The 24,831-nt window shown below is 48.6% G+C and overlaps 1 protein-coding gene across 3 annotated transcripts in view; it reads right to left on the bottom strand.

Annotated features, from left to right (window-relative positions):
- MAEL (maelstrom spermatogenic transposon silencer) overlaps positions 1-24,831 on the bottom strand; it is a 999,863-nt gene that overhangs the window by 362,965 nt on the left and 612,067 nt on the right. For all 3 annotated transcript variants that reach the window (XM_069202741.1, XM_069202739.1, XM_069202740.1), the window contains exon 7: positions 21,405-21,459. In XM_069202741.1, coding sequence (XP_069058842.1) covers positions 21,405-21,459 — 55 coding nt within the window. The remainder of the gene's footprint in view (positions 1-21,404; positions 21,460-24,831) is intronic.

The following is a 24,831-nucleotide window of genomic DNA, read 5'->3' as shown; positions in this document are numbered from 1 at the left end:
TATTTGTGGCGTTCCCCAAATTCGGAAGTAAGTGTTCAGTATTTGGGGGTGAATTTCCCATTCGTGGATCTGTTGGTGATCCCAAGAGAGATTGTCTGCTAACTGATTCTGAATCCCTGGAATAAATTATGCTATTAGGCGAATGTGGTTGTGAATCGCCCAATGCCATATTTTTTGTGTCAGGAGACACAACTGTGTCGAGTGTGTTCCTCCCTGTTTGTTTAGGTAATACATTGTTGTCATGTTGTCTGTCTTGACAAGAGTGTATTTGTGGGTTATTATGGGTTGAAATGCTTTAAGCGCTAGAAACACCGCTAACAGTTCTAAGTGATTTATATGAAACTGTCTTTGCTGAATGTCCCATTGTCCTTGGATGCTGTGCTGATTGAGGTGTGCTCCCCACCCTGTCATGGATGCATCTGTCGTTATTACGTATTGTGGCACTCGGTCTTGAAAAGGCCGCCCTTGGTTTAAATTTATACTGTTCCACCATTGAAGCGAGATGTATGTTTGGCGGTCTATCAACACCAGATCTAGAAGTTGACCCTGTGCTTGTGACCATTGTGATGCTAGGCACTGTTGTAAGGGCCGCATGTGCAGCCTTGCGTTTGGGACAATGGCTATGCATGAAGACATCATGCCTAGCAGTTTCATTACCAATTTGACCTGTATCTTTTGGTTTGGATACATGGCTTGTATTACATTGTGAAATGTTTGGACTCTCTGTGGACTTGGAGTGGCAATTCCTTTTACTGTGTTGATTGTTGCCCCTAGGTATTGCTGTGTTTGACACGGCAGAAGGTGTGACTTTGAGTAATTGATTGAGAAACCTAGTTTGTGTAGGGTTTCTATGACATAATTTGTGTGTTGTGAACACTGTATTTGCGTGTTGGTTTTGATTAACCAATCGTCTAGGTACGGGAACACATGTATTTGCTGCCTTCTGATATGTGCAGCTACTACTGCTAGACATTTTGTAAAAACTCTTGGCGCAGTTGTTATTCCGAATGGCAACACTTTGAATTGGTAATGTATCCCTTGGAATACAAACCTTAGGTACTTTCTGTGTGAAGGATGTATTGGTATATGGAAATATGCATCCTTTAGATCCAGTGTTGTCATGTAGTCTTGTTGTTTGAGCAGTGGGATTACTTCTTGTAATGTAACCATGTGAAAGTGGTCTGATTTGATGTATGTATTTAATATTCTGAGATCTAGTATAGGTCTTAGACTTTTGTCTTTTTTGGGTATCAGAAAGTACAGTGAGTAAACTCCTGTGTTTAGTTCTTGTTTTGGTACTAATTCTATTGCCTCTTTTTGGAGCAATGCTTGAACTTCTAATCCTAGAAGATTTATATGATGTTTTGACATACTGTGTGTTTTCGGTGGGACTGTTGGAGGGAATTTGAGAAATTCTATGCAATAACCATGCTGGATAATTGCTAGTACCCAAGTATCTGTTGTTATCTCCTCCCAATGTTTGTAAAATTGGCTTAGTCTTCCCCCCACAGGTGTTATGTGATGGGGATGTGTGACTTGTAAGTCACTGCTTATTTTGAGGAGTTTTGGGGCTTTGGAATGTCTCTATTTTTTTGGAATTGTCCCCCTCTATATTGCCCCCGAAAACTTCCCCGCTGATATTGGCTTTGGTAAGTGGGCCTTGTTTGTGATGTTGTGGTTTCTGTAGGTTGTCCTCGAAACCCTCCCCTAAAAGGTGTTTTGCGAAATGTGCCTCTGCTCTGCGGGGAGTAGAGTGCGCCCATGGCTTTTGCTGTATCAGTGTCTTTCTTGAGTTTATCAATAGCAGTGTCGACTTCCGGCCCAAACAACTGCTGTTCATTAAATGGCATATTTAGCACGGCTTGTTGAATTTCCGGCTTGAACCCTGACGTGCGCAGCCATGCGTGCCTTCTTATTGTTATTGCAGTATTTACTGTCCTTGCAGCCGTATCTGCTGCATCCATTGAAGACCGTATCTGATTATTAGAGATACTTTGTCCTTCCACCACTTGTTGTGCTCTTTTTTGGAACTCCTTGGGTAAGTGTTCTATCAAATGTTGCATCTCATCCCAGTGAGCTCTATCATATCTTGCCAAAAAGTGCTTGTGAATTGGCAATGCGCCATTGGTTTGCTGCTTGTGCTGCAACCCTTTTGCCCGCAGCATCAAATTTGCGACTCTCTTTGTCTGGAGGTGGTGCGTCCCCCGAGGTATGAGAGTTTGTTCTCTTACGAGCTGCCCCGACAACTACTGAGTCTGGTGTTAACTGCTTTGCAATATAAACTGGATCTGTTGGCAGTGGCTTGTACTTTTTCTCCACCCTTGGAGTTATGGCTCGGCCTTTAACAGGATCCTGAAAGATTTGTTTTGAATGTTTTAGCATTCCTGGGAGCATAGGTAGTCTTTGGTATTGGATATGAGTGGAGGATAGCGTGTTAAACAAAAAGTCATCCTCAATTGGTTCGGAATGCAAGGTGACGTTATGGAAAGCAGCTGCCCTTGCGATCACCTGTGTGTAAGATGTACTGTCCTCAGGTGGGGACGGCCTGGCAGGGTACGAGTCTGGGCTGTTGTCCGATACTGGAGCATCGTAAAGGTCCCATGCATCGGGATCATCTTGACTCATGGTAGTATGAGTCGGGAAGTGCATCAGTGGAGGAGTTGCTACTGGTGATGTGTGCACTGATGGTGGTGGAGACGGTGGTGGAGCTGTTTTCCTTGCCACCTTTGCCTGTGGCTCCTTGTCCTTTTCTTGAAAGGCAAGTTTTCTTTTTATTTTAATTGGGGGGGAAGAGTGGTTATCTTCCCTATGTCTTGTTGAATGTGGAGCCTCCTTTGAGTATAGTCTGGCTCTATTGCTTGAAGTTCCTCTCCGAATCTATGTTTTTGCATTTGGGAGGACAATCCTTGTTCCTCTGTATAGGAACCTGTTTTCGGCTCCGAGGCTGGATGTTTCGGAACCGAAACTTTTTCGGACGTCTTTTTAGGCTCCGAAGAAACCTTTGTAATTTTCGGCGTGGTGGTATCTCGGTGCCGAATTTGTTCGGTGCCGCTGTCACAATGCCGAAATTTCTCTGAGCCGATGTCTCGGGTCCGAGATTGCTGTGTGGCGGTATCTCGACCGGAGTCGGATGACTTCGACACCAGCGTGCCCTTTTTCGGTGCCTTGGATCGGTCACCTATTTTTTGGGTTAAGCCATGGCCTGTTGGCGGTGGCGCCCCCTGGGCTTTTGTTGACTTCTCGTGAGTCTTATGTTTCGACGTCTTACTCACGGTTTTCGGCATTTCTTCGGCCTCGAGCTCTTCCGAGTCCGACTCGTGGATAGAGAAAGCTTCCTCTTCCTCCTCGAAACGCTCTTGTCCTGTCGGCGTCGACGCCATCTGCAGTCTTCTGGCTCTTCGGTCTCTTAACGTCTTTCTCGACCGAAACGCTCAACAGGCCTCACAAGTATCTTCTTTGTGCTCTGGGGACAAGCACAAGTTACAGACCAGATGCTGATCCGTATACGGATACTTGTTATGGCATTTTGGACAGAAGCGGAATGGGGTCCGTTCCATCAGCCTTGAAGTCACACGTGGCCAGGCCGACCAGGGATCGAAAAAACCCCGAAGGGCCACCGGAGCTTTTCAAAATTCGGTGTCGATCTGTTGTAACTAACCCAATACCGAACGCAAACACCACCGACGTTTTTTCTGAGATTCTAACTAACTTTCCAACCCGAAACACGGAGCGAAAAGGAACACGTCCGAACCCGATGGCGGAAAAAAAACAATCTACGATGGAGTCGACGCCCATGCGCAATGGAGTCGAAATGGGAGGAGTCCCTCGGTCTCGTGACTCGAAAAGACTTCTTCGAAGAAAAACAACTTGTAACACTCCGAGCCCAACACCAGATGGCAGGATGTGCACAGCATGTGTATCTGCAGCTACACATGCCATCGAACATATATAAATATGAACATATGTACAGAATATATACAAGTCCTCAAAACCAAGAGGAGCACACTCAAGAACTACTTGGTTAGACCAGACAGGCAACGGGGAGGCGGGTGGGACCGTGAGGAATCCACAGGTAGCTAATGTATCCACCAGAAAAGTCATTACCGAAGGTAAGTAACTCGTTCTTCTGATGGATACAACTACCTGTGGATTCCTCACCTAATGAATAGAGTCCCAAAGCAGTACCGCACTCGGTGGAGGGTGCCTGAATGGTCAAACCAAGAAATCCTGCAGCACCGACCGTGCAAAATGGCCATCCCTTCTGACCTCAGAGTGCAAGCAGTAATGCTTCGCAAAAGTATGAAGGGATGACCAAGTTGCGGCCTTGCAGATGTCGACCACAGGATAACCCCTAGCCAAGGCCGAAGAGGTCGACTTAGCTCTGGTGGAATGAGCTCTTATACCATCAGGGGGTTCCTTCTTTGCTAAAGAGTAACACATTTTAATGTAAACAACAACCCACCTGGAGAGTGTTCTCTTGTGGACTGCCTTTCCTCTCCTCTTTCCCACGTATCCGATGAAAAGCTGATCCTCCAGCCTGAAATCCTTTGTTCTGTCTATATAAAAGCTTAGCGCCCTCTTTGGGTCCAAGCGGTGGAGTCTCTCTTCTTCCTTTGAAGGATGAGGCGGAGGATAAAACGTGGATAGAGTAATTGTATGGGCCAAGTGAAAGGGTGAAACAACCTTCGGAAGGAAAGCAGCCTTGGTCCTCAACACCACCTTATCCCCATAAAAAGATGTATAAGGGGGTTTTACAGATAGAGCCTGCAACTCACTCACTCTCCTTGCAGAGGTAATTGCAACCAGGAAAACCGTTTTAAGAACTAATAATCTTATGGGGCAAGAATGCATAGGCTCAAAAGGGGACCCCACTAGGAAAGTTAAAACCAAGGTCAAATCCCATTGAGGCATAACAAAAGGAGATGGAGGGAATTTATTCATAAGGCCCTTCAAGAATCTAAGCACTACTGGAGATTTAAACAAAGAAGGCTGGTCTGGAAGACAAATAAAGGCTGACAAGGCAGACAAGTAACCCTTAACAGTAGCTACTGCACAACCCCTCTGTGCTAAAGACAAAGCAAAAGATAAGACATCTGACAAATGAGAACGTAAGGGATCAATCTGCCTCTCTCCACACCAAACCACAAATTTAGACCACCTATTAGCGTAGACCGATTTAGTGGCGTGTCGTCTGGCTGCTAAGATAACATCCACTACATCAGGCGGGAGAGAAAAGGAACTCAGGTTGCCCCGTTCAATCTCCAGGCATGAAGGTGTAGGCTCTGGAGGTGGGGGTGTAAAACCTGCCCCTGCGAGAAGAGATCTGCCCTGAGAGGGAGACGGAGCGGAGGGCACAGTGAGTAGGAGAAGGTCCGAGTACCACACCCTCCTTGGCCAATCCGGACCTATTAAGATGACTTGGGCCCGGTCTTGGCGAATTTTCCTCAACACTCGAGGAATCTAGGGTATGGGAGGAAACGCGTAAAGCAACTGGTCGCACCAGGTTATCTGAAACGCGTCCCCTAAAGCTCCTTGTACCGGATACTGGAGGCTGCAGAATAACGGGCAGTGCGAGTTCTCCCGGGTGGCAAACAGATCTATCTGAGGAAACCCCCACATCTGGAAGATTAGCTGGACTTGATCTGGATGGCGACGCCACTCGTGATCGGCTGAGAAATGGCGACAGCCTGTCCGCACGTACGTTCAAGACTCCGGCCAGATGATTTGCTACCAAGCAAATCTGATGGTCCTTTACCCAGGACCATAGCCTAAGAGCTTCTCTGCAGAGAAGGTACGACCCTACCCCTCCCCGTTTGTTTATATATCAAATCGCGGTAGTGTTGTCTGTCAGGACCTGAACCGACTGACCGCGAAGGGCTGGGAGGAAGGCCTTGAGAGCCAGACGTACAGCCCGTAACTCCAACAGATTGATATGAAACACCTGTTCCACTGGAGACCAAAGCCCCTTGATCTCCAGGTCCCCCAGATGAGCTCCCCACCCTAGAGTGGAAGCATCCGTTATTACTGTGGCCACAGGCGGAGCTTGCGAGAACGGCCTTCCTCTGGAAAGATTGCTGTCTGCAATCCACCATTTCAAATCCATGGCAGCATCTCTGGAGATTCTCACCCAGTCTTCGAGATCCCCTTTGTGTTGAGACCACTGCCTTCGGAGGCACCACTGAAGAGCCCTCATGTGCCAGCGAGCATGCGCGACCAACAGTATGCAAGAAGCAAACAGACCGAGCAGACGTAGGACCTTGAGGACTGGAATGACCGCTCCACTTTGAAACATTGGAACCAACGCCTGAATGTCCTGAACCCGCTGAGGCGGAGGAAAGGCTTGATTCAATGTTGTATCCAGTACTGCCCCTATGAACAGGAGGCGCTGAGAGGTTTCTAGGTGAGATTTGGGCACTTTCACCGAAAAGCCCAGGTCGAACAACAACTGGGTTGTCGACTGCAGGTGATGCAACACGAGCTCCGGAGACCTGGCTTTGATTAACCAGTCGTCTAGATAAGGAAATACTGCTATCCCCTTACTTCTGAGCTCTGCTGCAACCACCGACATCACCTTCGTGAAGACTCGAGGTGCTGAAGTAAGACCAAACGGGAGGACCGCAAACTGATAGTGCTGCGACCCCGCCACAAAACGGAGATACTTCCTGTGCGACTTGAGTATCGGGATATGAAAGTAAGCATCCTGCAAGTCGACAGACACCATCCAATCTCCATTGTTCAGCGCCAAAAGCACCTGAGCTAGGGTCAGCATCTTGAACTTTTCCTGTTTGAGGAACCAATTCAAGATCCTTAGGTCCAGGATTGGTCTCAACCGACCATCCTTCTTGGGAATCAGGAAGTACCTCGAATAACAACCTTGACCCCTTTCCTGCTCTGGGACCAACTCCACTGCGCCCTTTGAAAGGAGGACTTGAACCTCCTGTTCTAACAGCAGGAGGTGCTCTTCTGAACAATAAGATGGGCGGGTGGGATGGGGGGCGGAAACTCGCGAAAGGGAAGGGTATAGCCGTTTCTCACAATGCTGGTAACCCAGGAGTCTGAAGTTATTACCTCCCACTTGTGGAGAAAATTCAGTAACCTCCCCCCTACAGGAGTGGAGTGAGTGGGAATTGGTGGAAGCCTAAGGCTGCTTCCCCTGCTGCACCCCTCCAGAGGAAGAGGAAGAGGCAGAGTGCTGCTGAGTAGCTCCCCTGGTACGGACCCTACCCCTCCCTCTAAAAGATCTATAGGAGAGAGCAGAGGTAGGTTGCTGGAATTTCCCTCGAAAGGAGGAGGAGGAGGAGCCACTACCAAATCCTCAAAACCTCCTAAAAAATCTGGAGGAAGTAGAAGAAGTGGCTTGCAAGCCCAGCGACTTGGCAGTGGCCCTGCTCTATTTGAACCTTTCTATGGCCGAATCCGCCTTGGCACCAAAGAGCTTGTCCCCATCAAAAGGAAGGTCCAGTAGGGTCGACTGCACATCCAAGGAAAATCCTGAGTTTCAAAGCCAAGCCTGCCTCCTCGTAACTACAGCAGTGCCCATTGCCCTAGCAACCGAGTCAGTTGTATCCAACCCAGATTGGATAACCTGAGTTGCAGCTGCCTGAGCGTCCGATACCAGACTTAATAGTCCCTGAGGAACCTCCGTATGCGTTGATGTAATTTCGTCCATCAGGGCATAAATGTACCTTCCTAAAATACATGTAGCATTGGTGGACTTCAATGCCATGCTACATGAAGAGAACACCTTTTTGGATGCCATGTCCATCTTCTTGGAGTCTCTATCCGAGGGCACAGCTGGAAAAGACCCAGGAGCAGACCTTGCCGAGCAGGAAGCATGGACCACCAAGCTTTCAGGTGTTGGATGCCTGGTAAGAAAACCTGGGTCAGCCGGTGCAACCCAATACCTCCTAGCCACAGATCTATTGACAGCTGAAGAAGACACCGGCTTCTTCCAGACTTCCATTATAGGGTCCAGCAGCGCTTCATTGAATGGCAAAAGTGGTTCTGCCGATGTAGAGGCAGGGTGCAACACCTCAACAAATTCTGCTTGGCTTCAGTCATCGGCAAAGGGAGGTCCAGGAAGCTAGCTGCCTTCCTGATAACAGAATGAAAAGTGGCCGCCTCTTCTGTGTACTCCCCAGGAGATGACAAGTCCCATTCGGGGGAGGTATCTAGGCCACTAGCAGTGTCCAGCCCTTGGAGACCCTCACGAGAGTCCTCAATCTCTCCTTCCTCCAGGTTTTGTCTCTGGTACTCCTGCTCTTCAAGGAGGCGGAGAGCAAGCCTCCTCGAGTGCAACCTCTCCTCTATTCTCGGCGTCGACATGGCGTCAGCGGACATCGAAGAACGACGCCGATCCTTGGATCCGTCCGACGCCGGGTCTACAGGCGGCATAGGACTCTTCGGCGCTGAACGAGGAACCAGATGGATTGAAGACTGCCTCGGAGTCGTAGGAGGTCTAGACGGTGTCACTGGCTGAAACATCGAAGCCGCCGAAGCTGTCTTAGCCGAAGTCTCAGGAGCCACCGGAGCCGATACCGGCGCTGAGCCAACGTTCCCCAGGGGGAGAAAGGGCATAAAGGGTGCTGGTCGAAGCGGAGCCGGAGCACCCATGTTGAAGGCCAAAGGGCCCGAAGGACCAGCCGGTCCACCACCTGGAGCCATCTGTTGGAAGATGGAAAACATCGCATTTAAAAATGCGGTACTATCAGCTCCAGGGGCCAGGAAAGCCAGGTACTGGGGTGCCTGGTTCGAAGGAGACACCTACCTCGACGTCTGCAAAGACGGAGAAAACATCTGAGGCTGCGGAACCTCAAACACAGAAGGTAGTTGGCCCGATGACACGGGCGAAGTCGGTGAAGCTGGAGAAGGCAACGGCGTCGACGGCTGGGGAGTGAAAGTGGGACTGACTTCCCAAGTCTTACGATGTCGAGTTGATGGTGACCTCGACCGAGACCTCTCCCTACTCGACTGGCGCCGTGATTCTCGACGACGCCGGGAGTCCCGATGACGCCGATGAGACTTCGGTGACGAGGATTTTCGATGATGTCTCTTTTCCTTCTTTTTAGACTTCGCCAGAAAAAGCTTGGCCTCGCGCTCTTTCAAGGCCTTAGGATTCATATGTTGACAAGAATCGCACTTGTCAACATCATGATCAGAACTAAGACACCACAAACAGTCAGAATGTGGGTCCGTAACCAACATTTTGCCCCCACACTCACGGCAGGGCTTGAATCCTGACTTTCTTTACGACATTGTAATCTCAAAGAAAAAATAGATCCAAAAAACACACTGTAACTGTCGAACAGCAACAGTAGCTCCCTCGAAGATAACCGTTTCGAATGGCACGGAAAATAGGGAACTGACGTCGGCGAGGACCTCCTATTGCCTGTATGACGTCAGACGGCGTCGCGTGGGCAACTGACGTCCTCAACGACGTGCAGAAGCTAGGAAAAAGATTTCCGTTGAGTGCTGGCGCAATGGGGGTATTCATTAGGTGAGGAATCCACAGGTAATTGTATCCATCAGAATAAGAAGGTCCAGCCTGTTGGGGAGTTTCTTGTGAGGAACCAACAGACTCCGCAGGGTTGTGAACCAAGGTTGATGTGCCCATGTGGGAGCTACAAGGATCATGCTGATTAATTTTGGTCTCATTTTTTGAACTAGAGACGGAATGAGTGGGAGAGGTGGAAAACTAACCAAATATCCTTGACCAATTCATCCATAGAGCATTGTCTTTGGATTGAGGGTGTGGGTATCTGGATGCGACGTTTTGGCATTTTGAATTTTCTGCGGTGTCAAAGAGATCTATTTCTAGTGTCCCCCACCTCTGAAAATACTGATAAAGTACTTTATGGGTGAAGTTCCCATTTGTGGACTTGTTGCTGTATCCTGCGGAGGTCTGCAAATTGGTTATCCATTCCTGGGAGATACTCTGAAAATAAGTGAATGTGATAGTGAATTTCCCATTTCCAAATTATCTGCGCAAGTAGGGACAGCCAAGACTCTCTTCCCTCCCCCTTACCTCCCCATGCTGTTTGTGAAGACTAGAACCACTGGGTGAGAGCTGAGGTAGAAAAGCTTTGAGTGCTTGAAAGACTGCCTGTAACTCCAAATAGTTGATGAGAAGTTTGTTGAAATGTGTAGGAAGTTGGGTCTGTATGTACTATTTCAAAGTAAGAAATAGCATGTACAGAGTCCAAGGGTTCCCCTTAGAGGTAAGATAGTGGCAGAAAGAGAATTCTAATGCTCTATTTTGTGGTAGTGTGGTCGAGCAGCAGGCTTATCAGAGGGTAGTGTTAAGCATTTGTTGTACACACACAGGCAATAAATGAGGAACACACTCAAAGACAATTCCAGGCCAATAGGCTTTTATATAGAAAAATATATTTTCTTAGTTTATTTTAAGAACCACAGGTTCAGGATTTACAAGTAATACTTCAAATGAAAGGTATTTCACTCAGGTATCTTAGGAACTTTGAATCAACACAATATCATGTACAGTTTTAGCAAAAATGGCAATAAGCTATTTTAAAACTAGACAGTGCAATTTTCAACAGTTCCCGGGGGAGGTAGGTTTTGGTTAGTTTTGCAGGTAAGTAAAACACCTACAGGGTTCAAAGTTGGGTCCAAGGTAGCCCACCGTTGGGGGTTCAGGGCAACCCCAAAGTTACCACACCAGCAGCTCAGGGCCGGTCAGGTGCAGAGGTCAAAGTGGTGTCCAAAACGCATAGGCTTCAATGGAGAAGGGGGTGCCCCGGTTCCAGTCTGCCAGCAGGTAAGTACCCGCGACTTCAGAGGGCAGACCAGGGGGGTTTTGTAGGGCACCGGGAGACACAAAAGTCAGCACAAAAAGTACACCCTCAGCGGCACAGGGGCGGCCGGGTGCAAACAGGCGTTGGGTTTGCAATAGGTTTCAATGGGAGACCCAGGGGTCTCTTCAGCGAAGCAGGCAGGCGGGGGGGGGGGGGGGGGGCGCTCCTTGGGATAGCCACCACCTAGGCAAGGGAGATGGCCACCTGGGGGTCGCTTCTGCACTGGAGGTCGGATCCTTCAGGTCCTGGGGGCTGCAGGTGCAGTGTCTTTACCAGGCATTGGGTTCTTTGAAGCAGGCAGTCGCGGTCAGGGGGAGCCTCTGGATTCCCTCTGCAGGCGTCCCTGTGGGGGCTCAGGGGGGTCAATTCTGGCAACTCACAGGCTCGCTGTCGCCGGGGAGTCCTCCCTGCAGAGTTATTTTTCCGCAGGTCGAGCCGGGGGCGTCGAGTGCAGAGTGGAAAGTCTCACGCTTCCGGCAGGAAATGTGGAATCCTTTAAAAGTGGTTTCTTTGTTGCAAGTTGTAGTTTCTTTGGAACAGGGCTGCAGTCCTTGGGAGTTCTTGGTCCTTTTAGATGTAGGGTAGTCCTCTGAGGCTTCAGAGGTCGCTGGACCCTGGGGACGCGTCGCAGTTTTTCTTGAAGTGGGGAGCCAGGCCGGTAGGGCTGGGGCCAAAGCAGTTGGTGTCTCCGTCTTCTCTGCAGGGCTTCAGGTCAGCAGTCCTCCTTCGTCTTCAGGTTGCAGAAATCTAGTTTCCTAGGTTCTGGGAGCCCCTAAATATTCAATTTAGGGGTGTGTTTAGGTTTGGGGGGTTAGTAGCCAATGGCTACTAGCCCTGAGGGTGGCTACACCCTCTTTGTGCCTCCTCCTTGAGGGGAGGGGGGCACATCCCTAATCCTATTGGGGGGATCCGCCATCTGCAAGATGGAGGATTTCTATAAGTAAGAGTCAACTCAGCTCAGGACACCTTAGGGGTTGTCCTGACTGGCCAGTGACTCCTTGTTTTTCTCATTATCTCCTCCGGCCTTGCCGCCAAAAGTGGGGCCATGGCTGGAGGGGCGGGCATCTCCACTAGCTGGGATGCCCTGTTGCGCTGTAACAAAGGGGGTGAGCCTTTGAGGCTCACTGCCAGGTGTTACAGTTCCTGCAGGGGGAGGTGAGAAGCACCTCCACCCAGTATAGGCTTTGTTACTAGCCACAGAGTGACAAAGGCACTCTTCCCCATGTGGCCAGCAACATGTCTGGTGTGTGGCAGGCTGGCAAAACTAGTCAGCCCACACTGGAAGTTGGGTATGTTTTCAGGGGGCATCTCTAAGATGCCCTCAGGGGTGTATTTCACAATAAAAGGTACACTGGCATCAGTGTGCATTTATTGTGCTGAGAAGTTTGATACCAAACTTCACAGTTTTCAGTGTAGCCATTATGGTGCTGTGGAGTTCGTGTTTGATAGACTCCCAGACCATATACTCTTATGGCTACCCTGCACTTACAATGTCTAAGGTTTTGCTTAGACACTGTAGGGGCATAGTGCTCATGCACTTATGCCCTCACCTATGGTATAGTGCACCCTGCCTTAGGGCTGTAAGGCCTGCTAGAGGGGTGACTTATCCATGCCATTAGCAGTGTGAGGTTGGCATGGCACCCTGAGGGGAGTGCCATGTCGACTTAGTCATTTTCTCCCCACCAGTACACACAATCTGGCAAGCAGTGTGTGTGCTGAGTGAGGGGGTCCCCAGGGTGGCATACAACATTCTACAGCCCTTAGAGACCTTCCCTGGCATCAGGGCCCTTGGTACCAGTTACAAGGGACTTACCTAGATGCCAGGGTGTGCCAATTGTGGAGACAAAGGTACAGGTTAGGGAAAGAACACTGGTGCTGGGGCCTGGTTAGCAGGCCTCGGCACACTTTCAAATCATAACTTGGCATCAGCGAAGGCAAAACGTCAGGGGGTAACCATGCCAAGGAGGCGTTTCCTTACAAAATGAATCCCATAACCCTTGTTTTGTGAGGTTGTTGAGATGTGCTCCCCAACCTGTGATGCATTTGTGGTCAGAGGTACAGGGTCTTGAAAGGGCCACTCCTTGGAAAGGTTGGTGGGTTTCCACCATTGCAGAGAGCGGAGAGTCTAGTGTTCCAACAACACTAGATTCTGAAGATGACCCTGTCACTGAGACCACTGACAAGATAGACACTGCTATAAGGGGCGCATGTGCAGTCTGACATGGGGAACAATAGCAATACAGGACACGCCATCATCCCTAATAACTGCATTACTGTTATTACTGTGCAAGATTGGTTTTGGTGTAGCTGTGAAAGGAAAGTCTGAAAAGCTAGAATTCGAGCAGGGTTTTAATATACCGAAGCAGCCGGAGTTTTAAGACTGCTCCCAAATAGGGCTGTATCGGTAGTAGTTGATGGTGAGAAAGTTTGTGAATCCTAAAGTGTTGAGAAGTTCTACGGTGGATTGAGTATGATTGACACTGCTGGATGGTACTGGCCTTGATGAGCCAATCGTACAAGTAAGGGAATACATGTACGTGTTGCCTTCTGAGAAATGCTGCACCTACTGCAAGACATTTTGTGAAAACCCTGGGAGCAGTTGTGACCCTGAATGGTAAGATTTTGAATTAATGTACATGTTACTTACCTTAGGTAACGAAATATCAGGTAGCGACATTCTAAAGTAAGGAATCTGCACTGCCTTCCCTTTCTTCGCACCCACATAGCAAACAAAGTTGATCGTCCATCCGGAAATCTTTAGCACGATTGAGGTAGAACGACAACACTCTTTTTAAGTGCAGACGGTGGAGTCTCTCCTCCTCATGGGAAGGCTGTGGGGGTGCGTAGAAGGTAGGCAAAGTGATGGACTGGCCTACATGAAATGGTGTAACCACCTTAGGAAGGAAGGAAGCTCTAGTGCGTAACACCACTTTGTCAGGGTGTACAGACAAGTATGGAGGTTTTTAAGAAAGGGCCTGAAGCTCACTCACCCTGCGAGAAGAGGTGATAGCGATGAGAAAGACAGTTTTGAATGTGAGGAGCCACAAGGGACAATTATGCATTGGCTCAAAGGGGGTACACATCAAGTAAGTACTTACAAGATTAAGATCCCACTGAGGCATGATGAAGGGAGTGGGAGGAAATAAGTGGGTGAGCCCTTTTAAGAACCTACTCACAATAGGAGATTTAAAGAGTGAGGGCTGATCAGGAAGCCTAAGAAAGGTGGAAATGGCAGACAAATACCCTTTAAGGGTGCCCAATGCAGAGCCCTGCTGGGCTAAAGAAAGAATGATCAGAAGAACCTCTGAAAGAGGGGCAGAAAGGGGGGTCAACAGATTTGTTGTTACACCATGCCACAAATTTATTCCAACGACAGGCGTATACGGTTTTATTCGATGGACGGACGGCTGGCTGCCAAGATAACATTACAGACTTCGGGTGGAAGGGCAACTGCCGTCAACTGTTGCCGCTCAATCTCCACACATGAAAGCAGAGATTGGACAGGTTCGGGTTGAGGACCGCGTCCTGCTGCTGCGACAGAAGATCCGCCCGAAGAGGCAGTCTGAATGGAGGATCGATGGACATGCTCAATAGCTCTGGATACCACACTCTTCGAGCATTGTCCGGAGCCACCAAGATAACTTGAGCACGGTCGTACTTGATTTTCTTGAGAACTCAGGGCAGAAGAGGGATAGCCGGGAAGGCGTAAAGGAGGCCAGAGCTCCACTCGAGACGAAAAGAGTCTGAGCGAGTGCCGCCTTGGAAACTCCTTGGGAATCCTTGAATCTCTCCAAGGCTGAGTCCGCTCTGTCTCCAAAGAGACAAGTGCCATCAAAGGCCATGTCCATGAGTGACTGTTGGACATCCACCGAGAAGCCAGCAGTACGTAACCAGGCATGGTGCTGCAAGGCCACTGTCGTTGCAACCGATCTGCCCAGAGAGTCGGTCGTATCCAGCCCACAACAAATAGTGAAATTTGCTGTGTCTCTCGTATTTTTCACTGCTTGGGAGAAGATAGCACGGGCCTCCTCCGGTATCTTTGGCAGGACTTGCACAACTGTACTCCACGGCACAGTGAGTGGGAATAGCGGCCCAAAAGACATGCAGTGTTCACAGACCGCAGTGCAAGGCTGGAGGAAGAAAACTTCTTACCAAATTCTTCCAGCCTTTTTGATTCCCTACTCGGGGGTGCGGAAGGGAGCGCGGCAGAAGAAGAACCTGGATTACAAGACTCAGGCGTAGGATGTTGGTACAGGAACTTTGGGTCGTTCGGCGAAGGCCGATGGTGAGCGGAAGTCCTCTTCATAAGAGCCCCTGTGTTTGGTTTGGACCATGTACCCAAAAGGACATCACTGAGGGCCTCCCTGAATGGGAGAAGGGATTCCGAAGTAGAAGCCTCAGGCTAAAGCACCTCCGTCAGGAGATTAGACCTGACTTCCACAGGAGGTAGCTCAAGGCCAAGGACCGCAGCCGCCCTACTAACCACCATACTATAAGTAGCTCCCTCCGCCGTAGCCACAGGAGGAGGAAACCGTATGCCAGCGTCAGGAGAAGTATCCAGACCACTGGCTTTGCCCAAATCCTGTGCCCAGTCCATAGTAGGGTCATCATGGTATTCATAAGGGTCCAGGGACCCCTCCAATTATTCCCCGTATTCGTACCCACAGGAAAATAGGTCTGAATCCGACCTTGGGCGAATAGGGCCCACCAAAGCTGATGGCGGCGTCGGATGACGCCGCTCAGCCTCAGTCATCGGGGATGAAAATTGGGTCGATAGTGGGCACTACGGACGTCGGGAGCGTTGATAATCAATCTGGAGCCAGGGAATTCCTCAAAGGTGCGACTGGCGTCGGTGCAGATCCGGAGGCCACCTTTGTGGCTGGGGCCGAAGCAGTCGGCGCAGAACCCAAAGGCCCCTCAGCCGAACCCCTTGGGCCCGAAGGAGCTGCATCGGGGTCAGCCCGCCCAAAGATGAGGCGCATGGCCTCCTAGCACACTAAGTTGGGCGGGGGTCGCTCCGGGAAACTTGGGGAAGCAGAGTCGCCCCAGACGTAGGCTCTGAGGACGGAGGCCTAGTGCGTGGATGCTCGTCCTGCGGACGGGCGACGACGTGAAGTCGGAGAGCGATGGGACTTTGACTTCTTCTTACCTTGACCCGAGGACTTCAAAGAAGATGAGTGGTGATGCTATGCGGAGTCGAGTGCCGGGCCGTCATTAGCTTTAGGGACCGCTCCCTCAAAACTTTCCGGTGCATGGCCCAACACTCGAAGCAGAACTTCGGGTCGTGGTCGCGCTTGAGGCACCACAGACAAACGCAATGAGAATCGGTCACCAACATTGTCCGATGGCAGTCCTCACAAGGCTTGAACCCGGTCTTTGGGGACATTCGACGCACCAAAGTCGTACCAAGAAAGCTCGACAAAACTGTCTAATTCAGCCAAAAAACAGCCTAGGGTAGCTCTCTCCGGATCAGCGCATGGCGTGGAAAGAAAAGAACTGATGTCACTGCGCGAGGGCGGCATCTATGTACTACTCCCGATGTTATCACGGCGACAGCAACGTCTGCGGAGTCGACAGATGCCACCTACCAACGCACAAGGGTATTGCTTGACGAAAAATGTCCGGATCCAGTCTGACGCCTGGGGAAAATTCTAAGGTAAGGAATCTGCAACTAGAAGTCTCTATCAGATAATGCTTCCCCACAAAGGCCCCTCTTCGATATTTGTGGTGTGCTGGGTAGATGGGAATGTGACAGTCTGCATCCTTTACATCTAGAACTGTCATGAAGTTGTCTTGTTGTAAAAAGGGAATTACATCTTAGAGAGTGACCATATTGAAATGTTCCGAGAGAATGTATAGATTTAGTGGTCTGAGATCTAGGATTGGCCTTAGTGACCTGTCCTTCCTTGGTAAAAGGAAGTATAGGGTATATACTTCTACACCTTGTTGAACCTCTTTTAGAAGAGCAAGATGGTCTTGTGAAAGTCTGTGAGAGCGAGGGGAAATATGAGGAGTGGTAGACATGAGTTCTAGTCTGTAACCATGTCACATAACTGGTAGAACCTATTAGACTGTGGTGATATTGGACCATTGCTGGTAAAACAGCATTAATCTTCCCCCTACTGAAGAGGTGTGATTTTGCAGAAGGTGTAGGTAGTCTCTGGTGTGTATTAGAGGTGGATCCTCTGGAGGTGGATACCTTGCCTCTGACTTTATTGCTCTCACCTCTGTGTGTCCCTGTTGGACTTTTTTGCTTATGCAGGGTCATCCCCAATCTTTTTGCCTCCTATTTTTTCTGACCTGTTGGTTTTTTAACTCTGAGCACTTTACCACTGCTATCCAGTGATAACGTGCATATGCTCTCTGTGTAAATTGTAATGTTGATTGGTTTATCCATGATTAGCATATTTGATTTACTAATAAGTCCCTAGTAAGGTGCACTAGAGGTGACAGGGACTGTAAATCAAATGCTACTAGTGGGCCTGCAGCACTGGTTGTGCCACCCACATAAGTAGCTCTGTAATCATGTCTCAGACCTGCCACTGCAGTGTCTGTGTGTGCAGTTTTAACTGTAAATTCGACCTGGCAAGTGTACCCACTTGCCAGGCCTAAACCTTCCCTTTTCTTACATGTCAGACACCCCTAAGGTAGGCCCTAGGTAGCCCCAAGGGCAGGGTGCAGTATAATAGTAATGTGATTTATATGTCCTGACAGTGAAATATTGTTCAATTAGTTTTTCACTGTTGCAAGGCCTGTCCCTCTCATAGGTTAACATGGGGGCTACCTTTAAATCTGATTAAAGTGTAGATTCCCTTTGGGAGCGGATGGACATGTGGAGTTTGGGGTCTCTGAGCTCACAATTTAAAAATACATCTTTGAGTAAAGTTGATTTTAAGACTGTTTGAAAATGCCACTTTTAGAAAGTGAGCATTTTCTTGCTTATACCATTTCTGTGACTCTGCCTGTCTGTGGATTCCCTGTCTGGGTCAGTTTGACAGTTTGGCTGGTTGCACCTCACACTAGACAGTGACACAAAGGGAGCTGGGGTGTAGCCTGCATATCCTGATGAGCCATCTGTGCTAGGAGGGAGGAGAGGAGTGGTCATTCACACCTGAAAGGGCTGTGTCTGCCCTCACACAATGTAGTCTCCAACCCCCTGGTGAGTGTCTGGGGCCTGGCCTGGGCAAGGCAGGATTTCACATTCAAAAGGGACTTTACTTTGAAGTAGGCCTACTTTAAAGGAGAAATTGGGTATAAGAAGGGCACCCAAAACCACAGACTTTAGAAACTTCTTGAACCAAGAGGAACCTCTGCCTGGAGAAGAGCTGAATAGCAGAGGAAGAAGAGCTGCCCTGCCTGTGACAGTGCTTTGTGGAGCTATCCTGCAGTTGCTGCTTCTGCCAGAGTAAGAGGGCAAAGACTGGACTTTGTGTGCCTTCCATCTTGAGAAGAAATCTCCAAGGGCTTGATCTAGAGCTTGCCTCCTGTTGTTTGAAGTCTCAGGGACAGCAAATACTTCTCTCTGCCAGCACCTGGAGTCTCTGGAGAGACTCCTACTCTGCCCTGTGGTGCCCATCCAGTTCCTGGGACCCTGAAAGGAGAAGCTGTCAGCCTAAAGACAAGAAATTCCACGCACAGAGCCCCGTGCGGGGAAAAGATTGACGCAAATCCGATCTGCGGCTGAAAAAACGACGCGCCGCCAGGCTCCGCAGCTGAGAAACAATGCTCGCAGGAAACGCAACTGAAAAATCGACGCACGGAGCAGGAGAAACAACGTGCAGCGTCGTTGATGGAGGCTGGGAGATCACAACCTGTGCTGCGGGATTTTCGGATCATCGTGCGGCTGGATTTTTTACTCCAGTACCGCCGTGCGGAGTTATTTATAACGCACACCCGCCCGTGCGGGGTTATTTTTGACACGCACCAGGTAAATTTTCACTCTAGTAGCGCTAGTGTGTTTTTAAAACTACTTAAAGACTCTTTTTGATGTTTAATTGATAACTTGACTTGTGTATGGTGGATTTTGTCGTTTTGGCCTTGTTTTGTTTATATAAATATTTCCTATTTTTCCAAAATGGTGTTGTGTCATTTTGTAGTGTGTTCATTAAGTTACTGTGTGTGTTGGTACAAATACTTTACACCTAGCACTCTGAAGTTAAGCCTACTGCTCTGCCAAGCTACCCAGGGGGTAAGCAGGGGTTAGCTGAGGGTGATTCTCTTTTACCCTGACTAGAGTGAGGGTCCTTGCGTGAACAGGGGGTAACCTGACTGTCAACCAAAGACCCCATTTCTAACAGACCCTCTAAAGGAACCTCTATGGTATAAATGGGAGCCTTTTTAACTTGTGACGTGGAGGGTTCATTAGATGAGGATTTGAAACCTACCCTTAATTGCTGGCAACTAAAATTACCCCTTTGTGGTGTGGGAAGTAGGCCCCCAAAGCCTTTGAGGTATCTGAATACTTTTTTAGGTTTTCAATAGTGGTATCCACCTCCTGGCAAACAGATGCTCATTGTCAAAAGTCATGTATAGAACTGCCTGTTGGAATTCAGGTTTAAAATCTGAACATCTGAGCCAAGCATGCCTTCTAATAATGATGCTGGTATTAGTACCACATGCAGCAGTATCAGCTGCATCAATGGCACACTTAGTGGCATTATTTGAATTAGTTTGGCCCTCAAACTATTTCTTGTCCCCTTTTGAGATGCTCCTCTGGAAGATACTGGAGGTCTTCCATTTAATCCCAGTGAACCCTATCATAGGGTTCTAGGATGCCTGCGAATTGGAAATACACCAATGATTGGCTGCTTGTGCAGCAACTGGTTTTCCTGCCACATCTAGTTTTTTTTTTTTTTTACTTTCTATGTCAGGGGGAGGTGCATCTCCCTCTGATTGACTATTAGCACGTTTCAGTGCCTTGCTAACAAGAGTCCGGAGATGTTTTTGACTGAACATATAATAGGGTCTGTAGGGGATGCCTTATATTTCTTGTCAACTCTTGAAGTAATAACCCTAGATCTAACCAGCTCTTTGAAAAGGCCTGTGGCATCTTAAAGCATGATTGGGAGCATGGGTAAAAACTGACTTAGTGGTAGTTAGTCTGTCAAAAAAAAAAATCTTCCTCATCTGGGTTAGAAAGCATTTGTAAATTATGATATCCAGTTGACCGTGCTATGTGGAACATCCCCCAAGTAATCTCCCGGAGGTGATGGTGAACCTTGTGGCAAAAACTGTGGCTCAATAATATGTGGAGGAGATTGTGGAGGTGGTGCAGGAGTAAGAGGAAGGACAGGAAAGTGTGGTGAAGGCTGAGGTTAAATTGTAGCCTTGTCCTAGTCCCAGGAGACCTTTTTAGGAGAAGAAGCAGTGTCCAAGTCGCCTGAAAAGTCAGCTTCCTCTTCATTGGGACAGGAGGAGAAGCAATAATTCATCCTGTTACCTTTTGAATATGGAGCGGATGCTGCCGAGCGTCTATTATTTCAAGAATTGGCTCTGCTGGTAGCGCTGCTTTCTAAGAGAAGCTTGTGTCTTGGGAATGCACAGTTTTCGGTTCCAAAGCTTTCGGAGCATCAGTCTTGTGTCAGCTCGAAGCGGTAAGCTCCGACGCGGTTGTAGATGGGCTCGTGTCAAAGGTTCCTCTCGATCCAGAGGTTGCATGAGAAGCTGTCAAGCCAGAAGTTGATGCCAAATCAGTTTTAGTTTTGGCTACTTTCAGTGCCAAGCCCAAAGGTGGGGCATCTGAATGTAATTTTTTGGATCAAGCTATGGCCCAAAGGTAGTGGTGGACCAAGAACCTCTATTTGGGGCTTTTTTTAAAGCCTTTGCGTGGGAGGCAGGGGCTGATGTACTCACAGGTTGCACTGAGATGAGGCTGGCTTTTGATGTCAGACTGAACATCTGACTATGAATCTTCTATGGGGAAAGCCTCTGTGTGCTGTCTGCTGCATATGCTCTTCCCCGAAGACATCAGAAGTGTCTTTGATGCCAACTCCAAATGACACTTGAGTCCTGGAGGGTCTTTTTTGGATTGACAAGAGACAGGCTTCGCAAGTTTCTTCTGTGATTCGGGGACAAACGGCTACACACCAGATGTTGATTGGTATGTGGGAATTTCGAATGTCATTGAGGGCAAAATAGAAATGGAGTGCGTTCAGTCAGACCGGCATTTCTCGACACCACGTGGAGTATTAGGCCTGAGGCAGGCGCTGGTGCCCCGAAAAGAGGCTAGCCAACCCCGGACGTAGAAATTCGGGTCAGGTGCATTAGATAGAGAAGACGCGATCATAATACAGTCGCTGAAAAAGACTGAAAAGAATAGTTCAGAATAGACAGAGCTGAGGAAAACCAAAGCAAGGGGAATATACGTTTGAACACAACAGCAGAGAAAAAACAATTTAACAAAGGGCTCAAAGCCCATCCACACCATCACCGAGAGGAGGAGTCACTCGATCTCATGACTTGAGAAGATTCTTCTAACAAAAACAACTTGCAACACTCCGGACCCAACACTAAAGGGCGGACTTATGCATATCATATGCATCTACAGCCACACATGCCAAACATATAGGCTACATAGATCCATGTTCTTACCTGCTTTTGTGGCAAGCCAATCTAAGCACCAGTTCACACGATTCCATTCATTAGACTGAAAGGGATAGAGACAGAAAAGAATGAATGTTTAATCAGATTCACCAAGAGATCAACACAAATTACTTTGCCTGGAATTTAGCAACATATCTTTCACCTGCAAACTTGAGCGCACGAATTCAAAAAACATATTCCCTATAAATTAAGCCAATTGTCCACCATCTCACATACAACTCCATGCATTACATTTCTAATAAAAAAAAAAAAGTGTACAATCCCGTAGGAAAATGGCTCCCTGTTGCAGTTACCCCCCACTTTTTGCCTGATATTGAAGCGGACTTGACTGAGAAGTGTGCTGGGACCCTGCTAACCAGGCCCCAGCACCCAATCACTTAAAATGTATAATTGTTTCCACAGTTGGCACACCCCTGGCACACAGATAAGTCCCTTGTGAAAAGTACCAGTGGTACCAAGGGCCCTGTGACCAGGGAAGGTCCCTAAGGGCTGCAGCATATATTGTGCCACCTTAAGGGACCCCTCACCTAACACATGCACACTGCCATTGTAGATTGTGTGTGTTGGTGGGAAGAAAAAGGCAAAGTTGACATGGCATTACTCCCCCCCCCCTTCAGGATTCCATGCCCACAAAATACTGCCTGTGGCATAGGTAAGTCACCCCTCTAGCAGGCCTTAACGCCCTAAGGCAGGGTGCACTATACCACAGGTGAGGGCCTAGCTGCATGAGCAATATGCCCCTACAGTGTCTAAGTCTATTCTTAGACATTATAAGTACAGTGTGGCCATATTAAGTATACGGTCTGGGAGTTTCTCAAAAAGAAGCCAACAGCCTCATAATGGCTACACCGAATACTGGGAAGTTTGGTATTAAACTTCTCTGAATAATAAACCCACACTGATGCCAGTGTTGGATTTATTACAAAATGCACACAAAGGGCATCTTAGAGATGCCCCCCTGTACTTTACCCAAGCCTTCAGTGCAGGACTGAATGGTCTGTGCCAGCCTGCTGCTGAGAGACTAGTTTCTGGCCCCCTGGGGTGAGAGCCTTTGTGCTCTGAGGCCAGAAACAAAGCCTGCACTGGGTGAAAATGCTTAACACCCCCCCCCTGCAGGAACTGTAACACCTAGCAGTGAGCCTCAAAGGCTCAAACTTTGTGTTAAAATGCCCATCTAGTGGAGATGCCTGCCGCATGGACACAGCCCCCACTTTTGGCGGCAAGTCCAGGGGAGATAATGAGAAACAAGGAGGAGTCACCCACCAGTCAGGACAGCCCCTAAGGTGTCCTGACCTGAGGTGACCCCTGGCATTAGAAATCCTCCATCTTGATTTTGGAGGATTCCCCCATTAGGAATAGGGATGTGCCCCCCTCCCCTCAGGGAGGAGGCACAAGGAGGGTGTAGCCACCCTCAAGGACAGTAGCCATTGGCTACTGCCCTCCCAGACCTAAACACACCCCTAAATTCAGTATTTAGGGGCACCCCAGAACCTAGGAATATAGATTCCTGCAACCTGAAGAAAGAAGGACTGCTGACCAACAAGCCTGCAGAGAAGGAGGTCGACGACAACTGCTTTGGCCCCAGCCCTACCGGCCTGTCTCCAGCTTTGAAAACCTGCAACCAGCGATGCATCCGACAGGGACCAGCGACCTCTGAAGCCTCAGAGGACTGCCCTGGACTAAAGGACCAAGAAACTACCGTGAACAGCGGCCCTATTCAAAACCAGCTGCTACTTTGCAACAAAGAAGCAACTTCCAAAGACTGCACGTTTCCTGCAGGAAGGATGAAACTTCTCACTCTGCACCCGACGCCCCCAGCTCAAGATTCAGAGAACCAACACTACAGGGAGGAGTCCCTGGCGACTGCGAGCCCGTGAGTAACCAGAGATGACCCCCCTGAGCCCGCACAGCGACGCCTGCAGAGAGAATCCAGAGGCTCCCCCTGACCCCGACTGCCTGTAACAAGGGAACCGACGCCTGGAACTAACACTGCACCCGCCAGGACCTGAAGGAACTGAACTTCAGTGCAGGAGTGACCCCAGGCGACCCTCTGCTTAGCCCATGTGGTGGCTGTCCGGCCGCCCCTGTGCCGCTGAGAGCGTGTTTTGTGTGCCTACTTGTCCCCCCCCCCCTTCTCCCCTCCCCCCCCCAAGTGCTCTACAAATAACCCCTGGTCCGCCCCCGAGGACGCAGGTACTTACCTGCTGGCAGACTGAAACCGGAGCACCCCTGTTATACATAGGCACCTATGTGTTTTGGGTACCTCTTTGACCTCTGCACCTGACCGGCCCTGAGCTTCTGGTGTGGTAACTTTGGGGTTGCCTTGGACCCCCAACTGTAGGCTGCCTATGCCCCAGGACTGAGACTTGTAAGTGTTTTACTTACCTCCTAATGTAACCTTTACTTACCTCTCCCAGGAACTGTTGATTTTTGCACTGTGTCCACTTTGAAAATAGCTTATTGCCATTTTTACAAAGACTGTATATGATATTGCTTTTATTCAAAATTCCTAAAGTATCTAAGTGAAGTACCTTGCATTTAATGTGTTTATTGTAAATCTTGAACCTGTGGTTCTTAAAAGAAACTAAGAAAAGATACTTTTCGATATAAAAACCTATTGGCCTGGAGTAAGTCTTTGAGTGTGTGTTCCTCATTTATTGCCTGTGTGTGTACAGCAAATGCTTAACACTACCCTCTGATAAGCCTACTGCTTGACTACACTGCCACAAATTAGAGCATTAGAATTATCTACTTTTGCCACTATCTTACCTCTAAGGGGAACCCTTGGACTGTGCACACTATTTCTTACTCTGAAATAGTATATAAAGAGCCAACATCCTACTAATCCTAAATCCTAACCAAACACTGCACAATGTCAAGTTTACCAAGACCTAGAACACATTAGAACAAGATAAACCGGAATCATGAGATGTTGCTCAAGCCATTCAAACTGGCCCTTAGGGGACACATTCTCTGGTTTTGTCAGAGTAAAATTCCAATACTCTTATGAATCCTGTGACCTATCTGCTTGAGAGTTCTGATAGATGGATGGCAGTGAAAGGGATAAGTTAATATGGAACTGCGGTGCTAATTCTGAAAGGAAGCCTGGAAGCATTGAAAAGAAGACTAGACGCACCCTCATGACCATCAGTAGCCTCACATGCAGAAATTTTAGCTACAAGGAGGAATCCTTCCTAGACAGATGCTGTGGATAGGATAAACAGTAATGCCATTTCTTGGTCACGAGATGTCGAAAGAAGTTTGTGAAAGGTATTTCTTTTTAGTAAATGTTAAGGATGCACGTTGTAACTAAACAGACAAGCACTGAATCCCCAATTGGGTCAACCAAAGGATATGGGAGGTATCACTTCTTCACACTTAGTGGGACTGAGATACTTCTGGAAGTACCAGTTCT

The sequence above is a fragment of the Pleurodeles waltl genome, chromosome 8 (assembly GCF_031143425.1).
Source record: "Pleurodeles waltl isolate 20211129_DDA chromosome 8, aPleWal1.hap1.20221129, whole genome shotgun sequence".
NCBI classification, from domain to species: Eukaryota; Metazoa; Chordata; class Amphibia; order Caudata; family Salamandridae; genus Pleurodeles; species Pleurodeles waltl.
The sequence above is the reverse complement of the archived record's forward strand: the minus strand, read 5'-3'. Positions and strand labels throughout refer to the sequence as shown.